Source organism: Poecile atricapillus, chromosome Z, assembly GCF_030490865.1.
Source record: "Poecile atricapillus isolate bPoeAtr1 chromosome Z, bPoeAtr1.hap1, whole genome shotgun sequence".
Taxonomy (NCBI): Eukaryota; Metazoa; Chordata; class Aves; order Passeriformes; family Paridae; genus Poecile; species Poecile atricapillus.
In genome coordinates, this window is record NC_081289.1 from 144,357,220 (window position 1) to 144,377,782 (window position 20,563).

The following is a 20,563-nucleotide window of genomic DNA, read 5'->3' on the forward strand; positions in this document are numbered from 1 at the left end:
CAAAGGGAATGCATTTTACTAAGAAAATAGAAGACTAGAACACACATTTCAATAGAGTTACAATGTTATAAAGTAGGAAGAAACCCCAACCAGTCCACATTTTACACACAGTTTTAGTTTCAGCTGAGCAATGACCCTCTCAGGCACAGCCAAGCCGGCACACACCGGGCTGGAACTGCTCCCACCAGCACCTCAGCAGCCTTACATTGATTTGCCTAAGGTAGATATGTTTAAGATAGAAATAAATGCAGATTATTTTGCCGTTTTGTTGAGAAAGCAGCCATCTTCAGTCCCAAGGGTGCTTTTATTCCCGCTAGGAAGGATCCAGCTGAGGAAGGGATGAGTCAAAGTCAGTGGATGGTGGAGAGCCGAGTTCAGTCCAGCGCTGGCCTCGTGTGCCGGGGGAACGCGACGGTTCAGCAGCACGAGCAGGACAAACGGTGACAGAAGCTCTTCCTCCAGCTGTGCTCCCCGAGCCAGCGCCATGCCCACGGAGAGCGCGGGTTTGGGCTGTGTTTTCCTATATAATTGAGGATACGTGGGGCTTGGAGCTCGCCCGGAGCTCCTGGCAGCGGGCAGGGTCTGCACAGGGCCAGGTGTGCCTCCAGCAGCGGCAGCTGAAGGGCTTTGCTCAAATTCAGCTGCCAAGGCAGTGCAGTCAGAGCTTGGCTCTGCAGCCAGAGCTTGGCTCTGCGTTTCCTCTCTCCACGAACACCAGCCCTGCCCGCTGCCCACGCGCGGCTCTCAGGAACGGGGCAGCGGTGTGGGTCATCCCAAGGAATGCAGCGATGACGGCGTTTCTGAGCGCAGGGAGCACTCAGGACGGAACAGCAGCCCAAACTGCTCTGGCACCCACGGGAGACAGCTGTGTGTGACCCGCAGAGGAGCTCGGCTCCGCAGCTCTGCCAAGGAAAAACAGCCGGGACTGCGCCAGGGTCAGCTGAACTAAAACCAGGGTTGGAGCTCGACAACAGTGATCCCCACTTTCCCACAGGAACAGTCACCACGCAGGGCTGCTAACGAGAAGCTAAAAGGTGCATCGTTCATCTTTGCAGGAACTACCGGAGGAGTGTGACAGAGTTACTTTATCCCCATGAAACAGCGTGCTGGAAACAACAGTACGAGAGGAAGACACGCACCGACCACAGGAAACCTGTTACACACCACTCTGCAGGGTAAGTGCCACTCGGTTGGAAGCTTGGGAAACGAACACAAAGGGTCAGGATGCACCACTGTCCACAAACGCAGCTGAGAACTGGTGCCACGGCTCACACCGGGGGTTTAAAATACATCAGACACAGCATTTTAATCGTCGCCTTCCACATGCCATGTGGAGAGCTGGGCAGAGGCTTCAGGAACACACAGACCTTTGCAACATCTCTGAACAAAAACACACCTGTTTTATAAAGAAAGGCTGTGCTTCATTAGATACTTTCACTCTCCCCTGAAGGTTCCTACAGGTCGCTGCCAAGAGGCTCAGCCAGGCTGATTTTAAGGAAGCAAGGACTGGATAAATCCTGGAAGAGACTGACCTCAGGGAAGCTCCTGATGCTCTCAGAAGGGTTCTGCGTGCCCCAGAGACATGGAAGACAGTCTTTTGTATCATTTGGAGGGCGAGTCACCGGGGCTGTGTGACAAGCCACAACACTGGTGGTCCTCTAGGTGATGTATTTTTTTAACTTACGCTATGTAACATGACGAAATGCATCCTGGTGACACCTGTTTCCCTTTGCATACTGTCTAAAGAGAATTTTATGTACAAAGATCGGTAAATATTTTGAATAAGCCAGCAAACAGAAAAAAAAAACCAATCATGTTAAGAATAATATGGAAAAGGAAACTGGTTCCTTACTAGCCAGCAAGATTAGCGGTTGTAATTAGTTCAAGGATTAATTGTACCTGAAGAACAACAGGGCATGAATCTGTGTATCGGAAAATTTGACGTATCAAAAAAAAAAGATATCCTGGAGGAGATGGCAGAGGGGGTGAAAAGGAGTTAACGCTCTGTGAGCTGGCCTGCTGCCAACAGTGGAAGGGAAAATCCCACATGCAGGGCAGGCACGGAGAGCCAGACAAAGCCCAGGAGGGTGAGCATGGCCCGGGTGCCACAGGGGACAGAGCCAGCCGGGATCCTGACAGCGGGATTCCCAGGAAAATTACTCTGCAGCGACATTTGTGCTTGGGAAAGCCCCGCTGCCAGCCGGCTCTCAGCAATCCCTCCTGGCATCTGCTGCAAGGCAGCAGTGAGGCTGTGCCAGAGAGGAGGAGATTGCTCACAGCAGGCGTGGGAGCTCCCTTTGGGAAGTGGGAATCCCAAAAATCCCAAAGCAGGGCCCTGCTGCCCGCAGCCAGCGCGGCTTTCCCAGGATCCTGCTTTTCCTGGGCGCTACCCGTGGCCACGGGTTACGGACAGCAGCGAAAAGCCTTGAAAACAAAATAACCGGACTGAGGGAGCGGCTGTGGATCTGTGTTTCCCACAGAGACTGGTTCTCCTGCCTCTGGGATGTGAGATCAGTGCGTTTTGGGGTGGTTTTGTTACTGGTCTAACCGGGCAGGAGGGAGGAAGCGTGTGTTCCCAGTACTCTGGAACCCAGCGATGCACAACTCCACAGGCTTCAGACACAGCTGGGTTTTCAGAAGGCAAAAACAATCCATATGCTGAATAAATAATTATTTTTCAGTAGGACCACTAACTTAAATACGATAAAAACAAGGCATAGCAAAAATAGATGAAAAAAGCACTCTTTGTAGAAACATCCTCTGTGTGTGTTGGTGTCTTTTGTACATTTACTTGCAAGTGCAAGCTCCTGTCCACGCGCACCTCAGGACTCAGCAGTGAAGCACTTCGAGCCCCACCACACAACACTTTACCACAGCTTGAACACCACAGGTTTTTCCCTGCACCACTCTTTTCTGTGTTTATATAATCAGTCTTCTTTCCCCACTTAGGGGGAAAGTTTACTGTTCTTTGTATCAATGTAATTTTACAGCCTGAGACTGGGCTGTAGGTGCCTAAGGGCGTTCTGAGACCGTTTTCCCTGCTCTGTTCTGGCCTGTTCTGTGGAGACTGCATTTTCCTATATAACTGAGGATACAAGAGCAGTGTTTGCCACGGCTAAGTCCCGAGCAAGCTTTACTTTATCTCTTTGGATGATGTTTGCCAGCACAGCGCTGCGATCTCTCTATTTTATTTACTCCTGTCCTACCCCTGCCTTGCTGCAGCAATCTGTGGAACAGCACAGATCCTGTTTTATTTTCTATTTTTTTTTCAATTTTTATTAGCAGATTATTTCTGCTCCTGGCACATCACTGCTCTGGCTGCAGGGACCACACCTGGGAGAGTCACAGGCCATGGCCCTCACTGGGTGTCCTGGTCTGTCCCTGGTCACTTCAGTCACAGGCCATGGCCCTCACTGGGTGTCCTGGTCTGTCCCTGGTCACTTCAGTCACAGGCCATGGCCCTCACTGGGTGTCCCTGGTCTGTCCCTGGTCACTTCAGTCACAGGCCATGGCCCTCACTGGGTGTCCCTGCCTGTCCCTGGTCACCTCAGTCACAGGCCATGGCCCTCACTGGGTGTCCCTGCCTGTCCCTGGTCACTTCAGTCTCTCTGCCCCACAGCCAGGAGGAACACACACTGTGGTTTCTGTAGCAAACATGCAGCACAAGCCCTGGCAAGGGCAAACTCCACTGGAGATTTCTGTTTTCACACAAGAGCTCTGACAAACTAGACCTGCAAGTGGAGTGAGGTGGAGCGATGGTAGGCATGGCGTTTTTGAGTCCAGTACTCACGCTGCCACAGGAAACATTCAGTCAGACTGGTGCAAACAGCTGCCTGACACCACTCTCAGCTTCATCTGCTGCCTACAGGGTGCTTGTTCCAAGTGAGTCCACTTTGGAGCTTTCGAGCCAGCAGTGCCACAGGACATCACACACGAGTCCTTTCGTGAGGCCGAGGGGGTGCAAGGGAGAAAACAACCTGGCTTAGACAAAACATAATCTGGAAACAATTAAAAAATTAAATAAAAATCCTTTGGTACGTCATCTTGAGTCCATTGCGTAAAACTTCCTTGTAAAATCTCTAAGAGATTTCCATAAATTACTTCAGGTCCTACCTCTACCCGATAAAATTTACCCTGCGACAGTGCCGCTTTGTTTCTAAAAGCTGTTGAGTGATTTGATATGATTTTCAGGCTTCCCAAGGACAATCTGAACTAGTTCACATTTTTCCTGAGAACAGATTTCACCGAGTGATGAAAACAAAACTGCGAACTTTGCTGCAGACTCCACACGTGTACATCTGGCTGCTCCTCAAGGAAACAGCGGCCAGTGCCACAAGGATATCAGGACTCGGGCATCTTCAAACATTAAACAAAACAGAAGGCCCATTAGACTCTTCAACTTGTCTTTAACTGCCCCTTTTTTCCTTTTTTTTCCTTTTTTTTTTATGAGAAGTGGTTTCCCTTGATGCCACAGCTAATGCAGTGTGACAGCACTAGGACAATTAGAAGACTGATTATTAAAGGCAGAAATAAATCATTCTGGAGATCAGCAGTGATGAGAGAGCTACAGTTCACCACCAAACGCACGGAGTGAAAAATACCATCAATGGAATTCTTCAGTGCGGTGCTGGCTCTGAGCTAGAAATGCAATGTCACTGTTTAAATCAATTTTGGAGGGCTCTCTCATCCCTGTGGCTGTCATCCACACCGTTCGTCAGGTACTCGGGAGAAACCAGGTAAAAAACGGGGTGTAAGGAAGGGGGGAAAAACAAACAAACAAAAAAAAGGCAACGAAATGAGCGCGAATAAATTAGAGGAGCCCAAGATGATGATTTTAGTTGTTGTGAGGAGGGGATCCCTGCAGAGTAGGCGGTGCTGCCTGAGGAGTGCGGCGCGTCAGTGCACCTTGGACTCGGGCCAGTCGTAGACGTCCGGCATGAAGGACTCGTACTCGTAGGTCCAGACCTTGGAGCGGATGTAGCGGTCCTTGTCGGCGGGCTCGGGGTAGTGGAAGGCCATGTTGTTGGCGTACAGGAACTCCATCACCTGTGTGGGGTGAGAGCAGCGCTGCTCGGTGCCTGCTGCCCGCCCCGAGTGCCCCACACAGCCCCTCTGAACCCACACATCACAGCAGTTCTGTCCTGTGTGCCCCACACAGCCCCTCTGAACCCACACATCACAGCAGTTCTGTCCTGTGCCCCACACAGCCCCTCTGAACCCACACATCACAGCAGTTCTGTCCTGTGCCCCACACAGCCCCTCTGAACCCACACATCACAGCAGTTCTGTCCTGTGCCCCACACAGCCCCTCTGAACCCACACATCACAGCAGTTCTGTCCTGTGTGCCCCTCTGAACCCACACATCACACTGGTTCTGTCCTGTGTGCCCCACACAGCCCCTCTGAACCCACACATCACACTGGTTCTGTCCTGTGCCCCACACAGCCCCTCTGAACCCACACATCACACTGGTTCTGTCCTGTGCCCCACACAGCCCCTCTGAACCCACACATCACAGCAGTTCTGTCTGTGCCCCACACAGCCCCTCTGAACCCACACTGTTGGGGAAGGTGAAACAGGGAAACCTTATGAATGTGATGGTTTAACAAAAGATTCTGGAAATATGAAGGCTAGAATCAAAGTAGAAATGAAAGCCTGCTTTGAATCATAGGATACTGAGTACTGGTTAACCAAAGAACAATAGCTTAGCCAGCTAGAGGAGAATCCCTGTTGATAAAACAATGTCCTTCTGCTGATAAAGAATGCAAAGGTCAAGAAGCAAGGAAAGAACTTGTAAGGTTTTGTAGAATCTAAAATGCAACACTGTATGTTAATAGAGGGAAGCGCATAGGCTGAATGTAAATTCTTTAGTGGGTGTGTCTCATGGTGATTGGTTACTAAGAATTAGAATATTCACGATAGAAAAAGATATATTGAATTGTAACAAGAACTTCACTCTCTTTACTCTGACCTCTTCGCTCTTTTCTCTTAACTCTTACCCCTCTCCCCCTCTCCCCCACTCCTAACTCTCAGCCCCCTCTCCCTGCTCCTACCCCTCTCGTCTTCCCTGCTCTCTCCCTCTGCCTTTTCCCTCTTCCCCCTGCTGCTCTCTTACTCCCTCCCTCCCTCATCCAACCTCACCTCCCCTGTTCTACCTGTTCGCTCTCCCCTCCCCCAGACCACGTGGACGCCAAGGCTGGTGGCGGACACGGGTCTCCCCTCCTTTTACCCTTATAATAAATTGCTTATACTTAAACAGCTTGACCCTGGAGAAGTCTCTCACCGCGAGCGAGAATTTATTATACTGCAATACCACACATCACAGCAGTTCTGTCCTGTGCCCCACACAGCCCCTCTGAACCCACACATCACAGCAGTTCTGTCCTGTGTGCCCCACACAGCCCCTCTGAACCCACACATCACAGCAGTTCTGTCCTGTGTGCCCCACACAGCCCCTCTGAACCCACACATCACACTGGTTCTGTCCTGTGCCCCACACAGCCCCTCTGAACCCACACATCACAGCAGTTCTGTCCTGTGTGCCCCACACAGCCCCTCTGAACCCACACATCACACTGGTTCTGTCCTGTGCCCCACACAGCCCCTCTGAACCCACACATCACACTGGTTCTGTCCTGTGTGCCCCACACAGCCCCTCTGAACCCACACATCACAGCAGTTCTGTCCTGTGCCCCACACAGCCCCTCTGAACCCACACATCACAGCAGTTCTGTCCTGTGTGCCCCACACAGCCCCTCTGAACCCACACATCACAGCAGTTCTGTCCTGTGTGCCCCACACAGCCCCTCTGAACCCACACATCACAGCAGTTCTGTCCTGTGCCCCACACAGCCCCTCTGAACCCACACATCACAGCAGTTCTGTCCTGTGTGCCCCACACAGCCCCTCTGAACCCACACATCACACTGGTTCTGTCCTGTGTGCCCCACACAGCCCCTCTGAACCCACACATCACACTGGTTCTGTCCTGTGCCCCACACAGCCCCTCTGAACCCACACATCACACTGGTTCTGTCCTGTGCCCCACACAGCCCCTCTGAACCCACACATCACACTGGTTCTGTCCTGTGTGCCCCACACAGCCCCTCTGAACCCACACATCACACTGGTTCTGTCCTGTGCCCCACACAGCCCCTCTGAACCCACACATCACACTGGTTCTGTCCTGTGTGCCCCACACAGCCCCTCTGAACCCACACATCACACTGGTTCTGTCCTGTGCCTGCTGCCTATGGATGCTAACTCTGAACCAGAGTGCCTGTAGTTATTACAGGCCACATAGCTCTCAGTCCTGCCTGAGAAATTCATGGGAGGATTTAAAAACAATCCTCAAAGACAGAAAACAGCCCGTGCAGGTGTTGTTGTCTGTCTCTTGTTTTCCTTGCAGGAGAAAGTCAGGGGGTGTTGTGCCTTACTGACCAATGATGGTAATGTAGTGATTTACTAACCAATAAAAGTTTCCTTTCTGTACTTTCCACGTATCGGTCTATAAAGAGACCTGAAGCAATAAACTGAAAAAATTCTCCTGTTCTGACTCCATGAGAGCCTGTGTCATCTCTACCCAGCCGTTCCTAACAGACAGACACTGCTGCCCAGCCCACGCAGCCAGAGAAGGGGAGGTGTTTGTGGCTCTGTGCTTTATGAGCACCTCTTGCTGCAGGCACAAAGCGTTCTGTGCCCGAGCACCTGGCGCTCAAGGGTCGCTCTGTGCGACCCAGCGGGTTAATGCACACATAAACCACTTGTACTGCAGCGCAATTTTGTGTTTCATACTCACCTTGACAGCGATATAAATAGAAACTTCCCTGATATTGGACAGCGGAGGATAAAGCCTTCCTTGTGCAAGCTCTTCATCTGTCAACTGCTCCGCCAAGGCCTGAGTTAGAGAAACAAACATTTTTTATTTACAGCACCCCAAATGTGACTAATAACATGCTAGAACAGCTGAGAATCGAGTTGTAGTGCTCCCAAAGCACCAAAGCAGAGAGGCAGTCGGGATCTCGACATTTTCAGTCTGAGGAACCGAGACTCAGCACACCCTGACTGATTTATTTTGCATTTAGCATTTAGCAAGATGGTATTTTGGGGGATGAATTCCCATATTTTGGGAGCTGAGTCCCCCTGGCCACAGTGCCAGCTGCAGAACCCAGGGCAGGGCAGGAGGCAGCCCTGCTGCCACAATCATTTACACAGGGACACGCTTCCCACTTCATTCAAACTCCAACAATTCTGGGCACAATCTCGTTCGATCACAACACCCTTTTGGTTTTGTTTTCTCCCCACCTTGGAGGGATAAAGAACAGGAAAGCACTGTGTTTCACCAGGATGTGTCAGAAGCCACAGCCTGCTCTGCTCCCAGACCCACCTTGGCAGCCTCTAGGAAAACCTTATCGCTGATGTGCCGGACGCTGCTGAGGATCACCGCCAGAGCCACGCCTGCAGGGAAACCACAGCGCCTCAGAACCACAGCCTGCTGCCCAGGACCAGCCAGTCACTGCCAGCCCTACCCTTTCATTTACCCCGAAAATCCTCCTGGAGCTTCCAGGGCAGCTCAGGGGATGGAGCAGAGCTTGCAGTGCCCGTGGTTCCAGCCCCTGCTTGGGCAGAGACCCCTGAAAATCCTCCTGGAGCTTCCAGGGCAGCTCAGGGGCTGGAGCAGAGCTTGCAGCACCTCTGGTTCCAGCCCCTGTCGTGGGCCTTATCCCTGAAAATCCTCCTGGAGCTTCCAGGGCAGCTCAGGGGCTGGAGCAGAGCTTGCAGCACCTCTGGTTCCAGCCCCTGCCTGGGCAGGGACCCCTGAAAATCCTCCTGGAGCTTCCAGGGCAGCTCAGGGGCTGGAGCAGAGCTTGCAGTGACTGTGGTTCCAACCCCTGTCATGGGCCTTATCCCTGAAAATCCTCCTGGAGCTTCCAGGGCAGCTCAGGGGCTGGAGCAGAGCTTGCAGCACCTCTGGTTCCAGCCCCTGCCTGGGCAGGGACCCCTTCCACAACACTGCTGCCACGGGGGCACCACTGGCCACAGCAGCTGGCTTTCAGAAGGGGCTGGAGCTTTGCAGGGAGGAAAGGGGAAGGCACAGAACATCCCCAGTGCTACTTTTCCACCCTCTTTGTGCAGACACGACTTTAATAACTAACTCTGAGAACTATTAACACAACTTCAAGTGCATATCAACGTTTCTTTTCTCCTTTCCTCCCCAAACAAGCAGCAGAAGCCATAATGCAGCAGCTTCCAAAGCCTTTAATATAACACCCTCCTGTTTTCTCAGCAGCTGGGCTTGCTCACTGTGTCGCCTGTGCCCCTCATCCAGCCTGAACTGACTCATTTGATCGCTCATTTTCCCAAATTTCCCAAATGCTGGCAACACCTCTGCTTCACTGACTGTGCCTTGTGCAGGAAGAGAACTCAGGAGAAGGCAGTCTCGGAGATCAAACGGGGAGGGTTTCATTTATTACCTGGGAAAATGTACGCGTTGTTTCCTTGGCCTGGCTTGAAGGTTCTTCCATCCTTGAGCGTCACCAGCTCGAAGGGACTGCCGCTGGCAAACAGGCAGCGGCCCTGGGGAGAGGAACCATGGCTCAGGCGGCTGTGCAGGGCCAGCAGCAGCCCCCGGGTGGCCAGCTCAGCGACAAGGAGGAGATGGTGAATTTCACAGAGGACAGCCCCTATTTCATGGAGGAGAGGTGGGAATTTCACAGAGGAGATCCATGAATTTCACAGAGGAGATCCATGAATTTCACAGAGATCAGTGAATTTCACAGAGCAGATCCATGAATTTCACAGAGATCAGTGAATTTCACACTGGAGATCCATGAATTTCACAGAGCAGATCCATGAATTTCACAGAGCAGATCCATGAATTTCACAGAGCAGATCCATGAATTTCACAGAGCAGATCCATGAGTTTCACAGAGCAGACCCATGAATTTCACAGAGCAGACCCATGAATTTCACAGAGCAGATCCATGAATTTCATGGAGGAGATCCATGAGTTTCACAGAGCAGATCCATGAGTTTCACAGAGCAGACCCATGAATTTCACAGAGCAGATCCATGAATTTCACAGAGCAGATCCATGAATTTCACAGAGCAGACCCATGAATTTCACAGAGCAGACCCATGAGTTTCACAGAGCAGACCCATGAATTTCACAGAGCAGATCCATGAATTTCACAGAGCAGATCCATGAATTTCATGGAGGAGATCCATGAATTTCATGGAGGAGACCCATGAGTTTCACAGAGCAGACCCATGAGTTTCACAGAGCAGACCCATGAATTTCACAGAGCAGATCCATGAATTTCATGGAGGAGATCCCCTATTTCACAGAGGAGATCCATGAATTTCACAGAGGAGATCCATGAATTTCACAGAGCAGACCCATGAGTTTCACAGAGCAGACCCATGAATTTCACAGAGCAGATCCATGAGTTTCACAGAGCAGACCCATGAGTTTCATGGTCTCTGACACCCAAAACGAAGGGCTGGTGCTCCCCTCTCCCTTTTGGGCACTGCAGCCCTGGCCCCGCGGGGCCCTGCAGATCCAGGGAGGCTGGGGCAGAAACAAAAGGAGGGGTGAAAATAAAAGGTCATTTTCTCACTTTTGGAGGGTGGGAGGGCAGAGGGAGGAACCGCTGTGTCAGACTCCTGGAGGAGTGAATAATGCAGTTTGTTTATCCTTCCACTGGGCAGGATTTCAACCAGCACAAAATATCAGAACGTGAGTGTGAGCCACACCCTCTAGATAAACGATCCTCCTCTCCAGCAGTAAAGCAAAAAAAAAAAATCTTGACTTTCTTTTGAGTAACAGGTTTAGGAACACCAGTGTAAAACCTTTAAGGCTCAGTGTGTTTGAAAACAAACCACCAGAGAAGCTGGAGGCTCTGGAACTGTGTTTGAAGGCCAGGGCACAGGCACAGCAAGAGCCTTTTTGTGGAGGGAGCGAAGAAATGGATGCGGGAGAGGCCGGGAGCGAGAGACAAAGAGAATTCGAAGGCAGCAGAAGCCCGGGGAACACACAGGGGCATCGATAGGCTGATTACAGGTGCCATCTAGTGGGAAAAAACCCAGCAAGGACAGGTTCCTGACGCTCTCTTTGTTCCTTTGTTGCCTCAGACCTCACCCCAGGCCTGGGGACAGCTCTGATCCCAATAAAAAAAATTCATTTTTAATGGCAAGCTGTGGGTCCTTAGCTGAGGACATTTCAGAGCACCGTGAAAACAAACTGCTGAACTGCAGGAAAGTGCAGGGAAACAGAAACTTGACGGGATTTAGGAGTAAGGACTGGAACAAAAAACTACACCCGCGGTAACGAAACCGACCCGCAGTCAATAAATAAAAATAATTAATATAAATAAATGAAATTAATGTAAATAAATAAAATTAATACAAATAAATAAAATTAATATAAATAAAATTAAAATGAATAAAAGAAAAATAAATAAAAGAAAAAATAAAAGAAAAAATAAAAGAAAAATAAAAGAAAAAATAAATAAAAGAAAAAATAAAAGAAAAAAATAAAAGAAAAAATAAAAGAAAAATAAATAAAAGAAAAATAAATAAAAGAAAAAATAAAAGAAAAATAAATAAAAGAAAAAATAAATAAAAAAATAACTGAAAAAATTAAGCACTTAACTATCCAAATAACCCACCCGTACAAATAACCAGAAACGTGGAAAACCATCAATAAAAGAACAAATGGATCCTATACAGGGAAAAAAACCCCAAAGATCTTCTCTCCACCGGGCTGAAACTTTACTGCAAGCACCAGTGTGTTCTTCCACAGACAGGGGGATGGCACCAGGCCTGATCCCAGGGAGCCCTGTCGTGTCCCTGCTCCCAACAGTGACAGTCACCTCCTGCCCAAACACACCTGCTCATCTCAATTCTGCTCAGCCAGTGAAAATGGGGATGGTTCCCCCTCTAACTGTGCTCCTGGCCTCCTGCAGCTAGAGATGGCAGCAGCTTTTACCTTTATTTAGGCCAGCTCAAGTCTTGGTTGCACAACATCTCCTGTTTACCTTCTGTCCAAGGTAGATTTATATCTATATATAAATATGAGTTTATATACTGGAACACTGCCCAGCTCACGGTTCTGGCCAATGCAGGATATCTGGGAGGTGTTAAACCATCTCAACTTTAAAGCTTGTCCAGGGAACGGAGCTGGGGAAGGGGCTGGAGCCCCAGGAGCGGCTGAGGGAGCTGGGAAAGGGGCTCAGCCTGGAGAAAAGGAGGCTCAGGGGGCCCTTGTGGCTCTGCACAAGTCCCTGGCAGGAGGGGACAGCCGGGGGGGTCGGGCTGTGCTGCCAGGGAACAGGGACAGGAGGAGAGGGAACGACCTCAGGCTGGGCCAGGGCAGGGACAGGGGGGACAGCAGCAGGAATTTCTTTACATAAAGCTCTGTCAATTCCTGTCACAGCTGCCCAGGGCAGTGCTGCAGTCCCCATCCCTGCAGGGGTTTAAAAGCCATGTGGATGTGGCACTTGGGGACACGGGGCAGGGTGGCCTGGGCAGAGCTGGGGAATGGTTGGACTCGATGGCTTTGGAGGGCTTTTCCAGCCCAGCTGATTACAGATTTGTCCAGAGGCTCCCTCTGTGCTGCAGACCCCTGCAGATCCCTGAGCTGAGAGCCCCCAGAGCGGGGGTCAGATGGGGACAGAGGCCAGCCCTGCCCTGCCTGGGGACACACAGGGACAGAGGCCAGCCCTGCCCTGCCTGGGGACACAGGGACAGAGGCCAGCCCTGCCCTGCCTGGGGACACACAGGGGGACAGAGGCCAGCCCTGCCCTGCCTGGGGACACACAGGGACAGAGGCCAGCCCTGCCTGGGGACCCACAGGGACAGAGGCCAGCCCTGCCTGGGGACACACAGGGACAGAGGCCAGCCCTGCCCTGCCTGGGGAGCACAGGGACAGAGGCCAGCCCTGCCTGGGGACACACAGGGACAGAGGCCAGCCCTGCCTGGGGACACACAGGGACAGAGGCCAGCCCTGCCTGGGGACACACAGGGACAGAGGCCAGCCCTGCCTGGGGACACACAGGGACAGAGGCCAGCCCTGCCTGGGGAGCACAGGGACAGAGGCCAGCCCTGCCTGGGGACACACAGGGACAGAGGCCAGCCCTGCCTGGGGACACACAGGGACAGAGGCCAGCCCTGCCCTGCCTGGGGAGCACAGGGACAGAGGCCAGCCCTGCCTGGGGACACACAGGGACAGAGGCCAGCCCTGCCCTGCCCTGCCTGGGGACACACGGGGACAGAGGCCAGTCCTGCCTGGGGAGCACAGGGACAGAGGCCAGCCCTGCCTGGGGACACACAGGGACAGAGGCCAGCCCTGCCCTGCCTGGGGAGCACAGGGACAGAGGCCAGCCCTGCCTAGGGAGCACAGGGACAGAGGCCAGCCCTGCCCTGCCCTGCCTGGGGAGCACAGGGACAGAGGCCAGCCCTGCCTGGGGACACAGGGGGACAGAGGCCAGCCCTGCCTGGGGACACACAGGGACAGAGGCCAGCCCTGCCTGGGGACACACAGGGACAGAGGCCAGCCCTGCCTGGGGAGCACAGGGACAGAGGCCAGCCCTGCCTGGGGACACACAGGGACAGAGGCCAGCCCTGCCTGGGGAGCACAGGGACAGAGGCCAGCCCTGCCTAGGGAGCACAGGGCTGCACAGGTCACTGCTGGTGTCAGCTGCAGGACAGAGTGCAGGCACAGCTCCTGCACTGCTGCAAGGACATCACCCACTGCAGGGGCTGTGTTCAGCCATCACGCTGCAAAGCCTGCACTTGGTGTCTGCTGCCAGGCCAACACGCCTCATTAAACACAGAATAATCAGCAGGAGCAGTGAGAAACCAGAGTTAACCGATCAGAGCCATGTAACAGCACTGGTCATTCTCTTAAAAAAAGTGCGAACAAGATTCAGGCTGTTTTCTGTCTGTCACCTAAAAGTCCAAACCCCTTTTCAAACCACCCCCATTGACTTTTGCCAGAAACAACCGTATTCTTACATCACTGAGACCAAGCAGGAGCAGAGCTGAGTGTGAGCTGTGGTGCTGAGACACCGTGCCAGCACCCAGAGCTGAGGTTTACACACCTCGGTGGTGGTGTAGGCCTCCTCTGCCGTGCACTCAGCCTTCACCGTGGGGTTGCTCAGTGCGAATATGATGGGTCGCTCGTTGATGGAAGCCATGGCTTTCAGCACATCCTGGGAGAACAGGCGTCCTGCCCCAGCAACGCCTGCAGGAGGGGGAAACACACAAAAACAGCGTCAAAACCAGCGTCAGAACCAGCGTCAGAACCAGCGTCAGAGCCAGCATCAAATTCAGCGTCAGAACCAGCATCAGAACCAGCGTCAGAACCAGCGTCAGAACCAGTGTCAAAACCAGTGTCAGAACCAGCATCAAAACCAGCGTCAAAACCAGCATCAAAACCAGCGTCAAACCCACCACCAAAACCAGCGTCAAAACCAGCATCAGAACCAGTGTCAAAACCAGTGTCAGAACCAGTGTCAAAACCAGTGTCAAAACCAGCGTCAAAACCAGGATCAAAACCAGCATCAAAACCAGGATCAAAACCAGGATCAGAACCAGGATCAAACCAGCATCAGAACCAGCATCAGAACCAGTGTCAAAACCAGCATCAAAACCAGGATCAAAACCAGGATCAAAACCAGCATCAAAACCAGCATCAAAACCAGCATCAGAACCAGGATCAAAGCAGCATCAATACCACCATCAAAATCAGCACCAAAACCGGCATCAAAACCAGCATCAAAACCAGCATCAAAACCAGCATCAGAACCAGCATCAGAACTAGTGTCAAAACCAGCATCCAAACCAGCATCAAAACCAGCATCCAAACCAGCATCAAAACCAGCATCCAAACCAGCATCAAAACCAGGATCAAAACCAGCATCAGAACCAGGATCAAACCAGCATCAATACCAGCATCAAAATCAGCACCAAAACCAGCATCAAAACCAGCATCAAAACTGGCACCAAAACCAGCATCAGAACCAGCATCAAAACCAGCATAAAAACCTCCATCAAAACCAGGATCAAAACCAGCATCAAAACCAGCGTCAAAAACGGCGTCAAAACCAGCGTCAAAACCAGTGTCAAACCCACCACCAAAACCAGCATCAGAACCAGCATGAAAACCAGGATCAAAACCAGGATCAAAACCAGCATCAGAACCAGCGTCAAAACCAGGATGGAGGCTCGGCTGCCCCAGGGCAGGGGACAGCCACCCTGCACGGAGCTCATGCCAGCCCTCAGCCTCCCAGCCAGAGCCAAGCTGCTCCAGCAGCTGGAGATGGGAAGCGGGCACAATTTTTTCACAATTTCTTTCACAAAATCTTTCACCATTTCCACAGCAACATCTCCTGAGTGCGCTCCAGAAGCCTGTTTCACGTGACTTCCTCGTATTGATGTGTACCAATGTGATACACAGCATGAATAAATTCGTGTTAAAGTATGATCAAACCTTCCCTGACGAGGTTATAGTGATTTGCAGCAAGGCCAACATGATATTCGTCTGCAAGGGGCATATCTCCAAGAAATCTCTGTCTGATAAGATTATAATGATATTCACTCATAAATATTCATCTGCAAGAAGCGTATGCCCAAGAAACCCGACGAAATTACAACAGATACACCCAAAACAACATGAATATTTGTCTGCAAGAAGTGTGTTCCTAAGGACCCCCAAAAGCCTGAAAACATATAAAAAGCACCCTGGGACAGTTGCAGTTTTTGAAGCACGGTGGGGAAGTGCTGCAGAAATCCTCCTCCCTGTCTCACCTGGTGCTGCTCATCCAGCACAGCACCAAACTGATTTTTGCTTATGGCTTCCTTTTTATGATTGTAATTTGATTCTAGAATGAATTTCTTCTTTTTTATTAATTGGCTAATGGTTTGTACCACCAAGAACATGGTCCTGGATGAGCAGGTGGGAATCCCAGCTGAATCACACCTGGCACTGGGGCTCCCGACCACACCCCAACCCACAGCTACAAACACACACACTACGGAAAAAAGAAGTTTTGGAGGCTAGCAGCCAGAAAACCCCTTTCCTTTCCCAAATAAATCATGTGGAGAGGAAACTGCAGTCAGCTCAGGAAATACCTGTAATCCTATCTGCTCCCTGCAGATAGGCACAGCTGTAAATAAACACCTGCAGATGTCAGTGACCTCAGGGGTGCTGCTGGGGATCTGCAGCATGGAACTGCTCCTTCTGGCAGAGGTGCAGACTGGGGACAGAAGGTCAGAAAACACCCAAATAACTCAAGGTAGGGAGCTCCTGCAGGAAACACGCTGGTTGTGGCTGCTCCCTTTCACAAGGACACGAGCTTCAGAAGCAGCACCACAGCTTGGCACATTCTCAAGTGGAAAACTGACCTCGCATTTCCATTTTCTTTACACCAGCAGAAATGCAGGCGGCTGCCACCAAGCTCCCCGCAGCCCTGGTAGCAGATTAAAGGCAGCCAAAAACCAAATCATAGGAAAATAACGCGACTCACCGATGATAGCTGAAGGCCGAAGTACATTCACTGCCTCCACAAACGTCTTTGGTATGTGCTCCGGAGGCTGATGTGTAAATGGCTCCTGGTTGGAATCCACCTTCTGCTCTCGGCCCTGCAGAGGAAACAGCCGTTCCCCCCGTGAGAGGACAGGGAGGGCAGTGCTCACCTGTGCTGTGCCATTCCCTGCCTGGGGCACCCCTACCTGGACCAGCAAGCCGTGCTTGTCAAACATCCATATTCTCCTGGAGGCCTCCTCACAGGAAACACCACTCTCCATCATGGCCATCACAATCAGGTTTGCGATTCCCAGGGCGGCCTGGCGGATGAAAGGACTCGTGAAACCTTGTGAAGTTGTAAAAACCTTCAGAGGTTTGCAGCAGGTCACGGAAGGGGTCTGCCATCACAGCCCCACCCTGCTCAGGATCACCACAAACACCCCTCAGCGATGCTCTGAGACACAGGAGACGCTTCCCCAGAAACTGGGGAGCAGTTTCTGGGACAGCAGTGACACGTCTGCGAGCAGCACAGGAGGGACAGCTCTGCAGGGGCAGCACAGGAGGTGCAGCTCTGCAGGGGCAGCTCTGCAGTGATCACCACAGGAGGTGCAGCTCTGCAGGGGCAGTTCTGCAGGGATCAGGACAGGAGGGGCACTACAGGAGGGACAGCTCTGCAGGGATCAGGACAGAAAGGGCAGCTCTGCAAGGATCAGGACAGGAGGGGCAGCTCTGCAGGGATCAGGACAGGAGGGGCAGTTCTGCAGGGGCAGCTCTGCAGGGGCAGCACAGGAGGGGCAGTTCTGCAGGGCAGCTCTGCAGGGATCAGGACAGGAGGGGCAGCACAGCAGGGATCAGCTCTGCAGGGATCAGGACAGGAGGGGCAGCACAGCAGGGATCAGGACAGGAGGGGCAGTTCTGCAGGGATCAGGACAGGAGGGGCAGTTCTGCAGGGGCAGCTCTGCAGGGATCAGCTCTGCAGGGATCAGGACAGGAGGGGCAGCACAGCAGGGATCAGGACAGGAGGGGCAGTTCTGCAGGGATCAGGACAGGAGGGGCAGTTCTGCAGGGGCAGCTCTGCAGGGATCAGCTCTGCAGGGATCAGGACAGGAGGTGCAGCTCTGCAGGGATCAGGACAGGAGGGGCAGCACAGGAGGTGCAGCTCTGCAGGGGCAGCTCTGCAGTGATCACCACAGGAGGTGCAGCTCTGCAGGGGCAGCTCTGCAGGGATCAGGACAGGAGGGGCAGCTCTGCAGGGGCAGCTCAGCAGGGATCAGGAGAGGGACAGCTCTGCAGGGGCAGCTCTGCAGGGACAGCTCTGCAGCCACCCCCGGGCAGCCCAGCCCAGCAGTGCTCATCCCTCCTGCCAGCAGCCCAACCCCGAGCTGTGTGCCCTGTGCTCCCCACCCTGGAGCAGAGGGCAGCAGCCTGTGCCTGGCCCCGTGTCCCTCTCCCTGGCAGCAGGAATGAGGCAGAGCAGGATGCAGAGCAGGGCTCAGCGCAGCCCTGGCCAATTACTGCCATCAGGGCCTTTCCCCAGATGGAGAACTTCTCAGATAATTAAGTTATTTTGTCAGCACCGCAGGAGCAATCGTGCTGATGCACCAAGAAGCACAGTGCTGCTCCTGGCACTGCAGCACCACTAACTGGTGCCTGCTGCAGAATGAATTACCTTGCTGGGAAAAACTCCCTGTACTCCTCTCCAGTGCTATAAAAATTAACAAGGTGGTCTCACTACATCACCATTTTATGGCGAGTTTCCCTTCAAATACACATCCCTGATGCTTTTCTCAAGGCCATACAGGAAAATGAAAAATGTGAGTCCCTGCAAATGTTAAACACAGTCCTGTTTAAGCACAGTCCTTTCTGCTAGTGGGTTTCAGCTGGCCTTACATGAAAAGTCGTGTGGTGGAATCCAGAGAAGGCAAACCGCCACGATGAGAAAATACACGTTTTAAATATCTCTGCTGCTCCCGGGACTCACCTCTCCCGCCCCAAGGAACAGCACTTTCTGGTCTGTCAGTGGTTTCCCAGTGGCTTTCTGTGCTGCCAGCAGTCCTGCCAAGGCCACCGAGGCTGTCCCTGTGGGAGCAGAGCGCAGCTGAGGGCAGCTGAGCACGCCTGCAGGGCAGGCTGTGGCTGTGGGGACAGTTTCTGCAGGGATGTTGGGGAACACCGACCAAGGGTGTACCTTGGATGTCGTCGTTGAAGGTACAGTACTTCTCTCTGTATTTCCTCAGGAAGCGGAAAGCATTGTGGTTCCCAAAGTCCTCAAACTGGATGAGCGTGTTCTGGCCGTACCTACAGAGGATGGCAAACACCCCCATCAGGGACAGAGGGAAACAGCAAACCCTGTGTGTCATCAATTATCTCTGGAAGCAGGCTGTCCTCAGGCAGAGCCCAGCAGCTCTGTCTCCGTTCCGTGCCTGTTTACAGATAATGACAAGCAGTGTGTTCTAGGTCACTGAGGATGTCACTCCAGGGACAGACACACAGCCTGTCCCAGCTGCTGGCGCTTCCCTGGCTGGCTGCTCCAAGGACAGCGTGTTAGGGGTGCTGCGTGCACTCCTGCCCTACCTGTCCGTAATGGCCTCCATGAATTCATCTATCAGGTCATCGTAGACCTGCGAGCGATCCCTCTTCTGGTACAGCCCCATGTAGAAGGGGTCCTTGAGGAGTGTCTGGAAGAGAGCACAGCCCAGGGATGAGCAGCAGGATGAGCGCCCTGCCCGGCACACAGAGCTCACAGCAGCACCTCTGCGGGACGCTGCGCCCACACAGCCCCTCTCACAGCCTGCAATCCTCTCGCCTTTCAGCTGGCACTTGGGGCTGCTGATGGAACAAATCAATACTCTCAACAATAAACGCCTTCAATAAACCTAATTCGCATCCCCAGCTTCTTCGGAGTCAGGTCAGAACTGACTGCCTCCTTTGCAGTGTCCCAGCGTTCCAATTACTTCCAGATGCAACCCTTTCATGGAGAAATTAATGGGCACTTTTAAATCAGCACACAGTCAACTCCAAACCCCTTACCCTTTGCATAAAATATTCAGGTTTATCTTAAATTAAAAGTGCCCAGAAAAGAAATTACTCTGTCAGAGTATGGGATGTTTTTTAAAACAAAAGCAGTTTTTCTAGGGGTGACTCACTGGGTTATCAGTCCCAACGTCGATGCACACAGGCAGGCATTTATCTGGGTGTATCCCCGCACAGGCTGTGTACAAACACAGCTTTCCCACTGGAATTCCCATCCCATACACACCCAGGTCTCCAAGACCCAATATTCTTTCTCCATCAGTGACAACGACAGCCTGATGAAAAAAAAATAAAATTAAAAAAAAAGCAGGTCAAATCACGACCGCTGAAATTTATAAAGATTAGGTTTGCACGGTCAAATGAAGAACAGATCACGAGGAATATTTTCCTTAACCCATAAATCTCATATTTAGGATAAAACACTGATCTTCAAGATATACATCACCTTAATTATTTGCATTCTGCCATCACCACTAAAGAGCCAAGAATGCATTACTTAATATTTATGTTTCCATCAAATAACCAGTAAATCTTCAAAAACCCAGCTGAGATGGAATAACAAGCAGAACCTAAATCACACAGTGACAGTACCTTAACGTCGTTCTCTGGCCAGTTGTTCACAATTGACCTGATGTGGCCTCTGTCTGAGATGGAAATAAATAATCCTCTGAAAGCATAAAAAGAAAAAAAAAACAAAAAAAAACAAAAAAAAACAAGCCAGAAACGTTTTGTGGGCGACAAGTAGAAATTTCACCTTGCAAAACTGAATGTCAAACAGGACAATTTAAAATTCAGAGTTTTACAGCCACGGACATAAATGGCTCCAAGGACAGCACCTGTTCCTGCCTGGGGCAGGAACCCACCTGGAGCCACCCCTCTCGGACAGGGAGTGAGGGTTTTGTCCAGAGATCCCTTTTTCCACGCTCCCTATGTCCAGACCCACAGGAGGGATAGTTGGGGAATCCCCCTGGAATCACAGAGCTGTCTGGCATCTGGGAAGA

General features: G+C 51.9%; 1 protein-coding gene across 2 annotated transcripts in view; it reads right to left on the reverse strand.

Moving 5' to 3' along the window:
• ME2 (malic enzyme 2) overlaps window positions 1-20,563 on the reverse strand; it is a 37,998-nt gene continuing 17,435 nt past the window's right edge. For both annotated transcript variants that reach the window (XM_058865379.1, XM_058865380.1), the window contains exons 5-16: window positions 20,154-20,229; window positions 19,676-19,837; window positions 19,104-19,207; window positions 18,718-18,827; window positions 18,511-18,608; window positions 16,736-16,849; window positions 16,531-16,645; window positions 14,104-14,246; window positions 9,475-9,577; window positions 8,388-8,458; window positions 7,800-7,898; window positions 1-5,046 (exon numbers count right to left, since the gene is read on the reverse strand). In XM_058865379.1, the coding sequence (XP_058721362.1) occupies window positions 4,897-5,046; window positions 7,800-7,898; window positions 8,388-8,458; window positions 9,475-9,577; window positions 14,104-14,246; window positions 16,531-16,645; window positions 16,736-16,849; window positions 18,511-18,608; window positions 18,718-18,827; window positions 19,104-19,207; window positions 19,676-19,837; window positions 20,154-20,229 (1,345 nt within the window). In that variant the 3' untranslated portion in view covers window positions 1-4,896. The remainder of the gene's footprint in view (window positions 5,047-7,799; window positions 7,899-8,387; window positions 8,459-9,474; window positions 9,578-14,103; window positions 14,247-16,530; window positions 16,646-16,735; window positions 16,850-18,510; window positions 18,609-18,717; window positions 18,828-19,103; window positions 19,208-19,675; window positions 19,838-20,153; window positions 20,230-20,563) is intronic.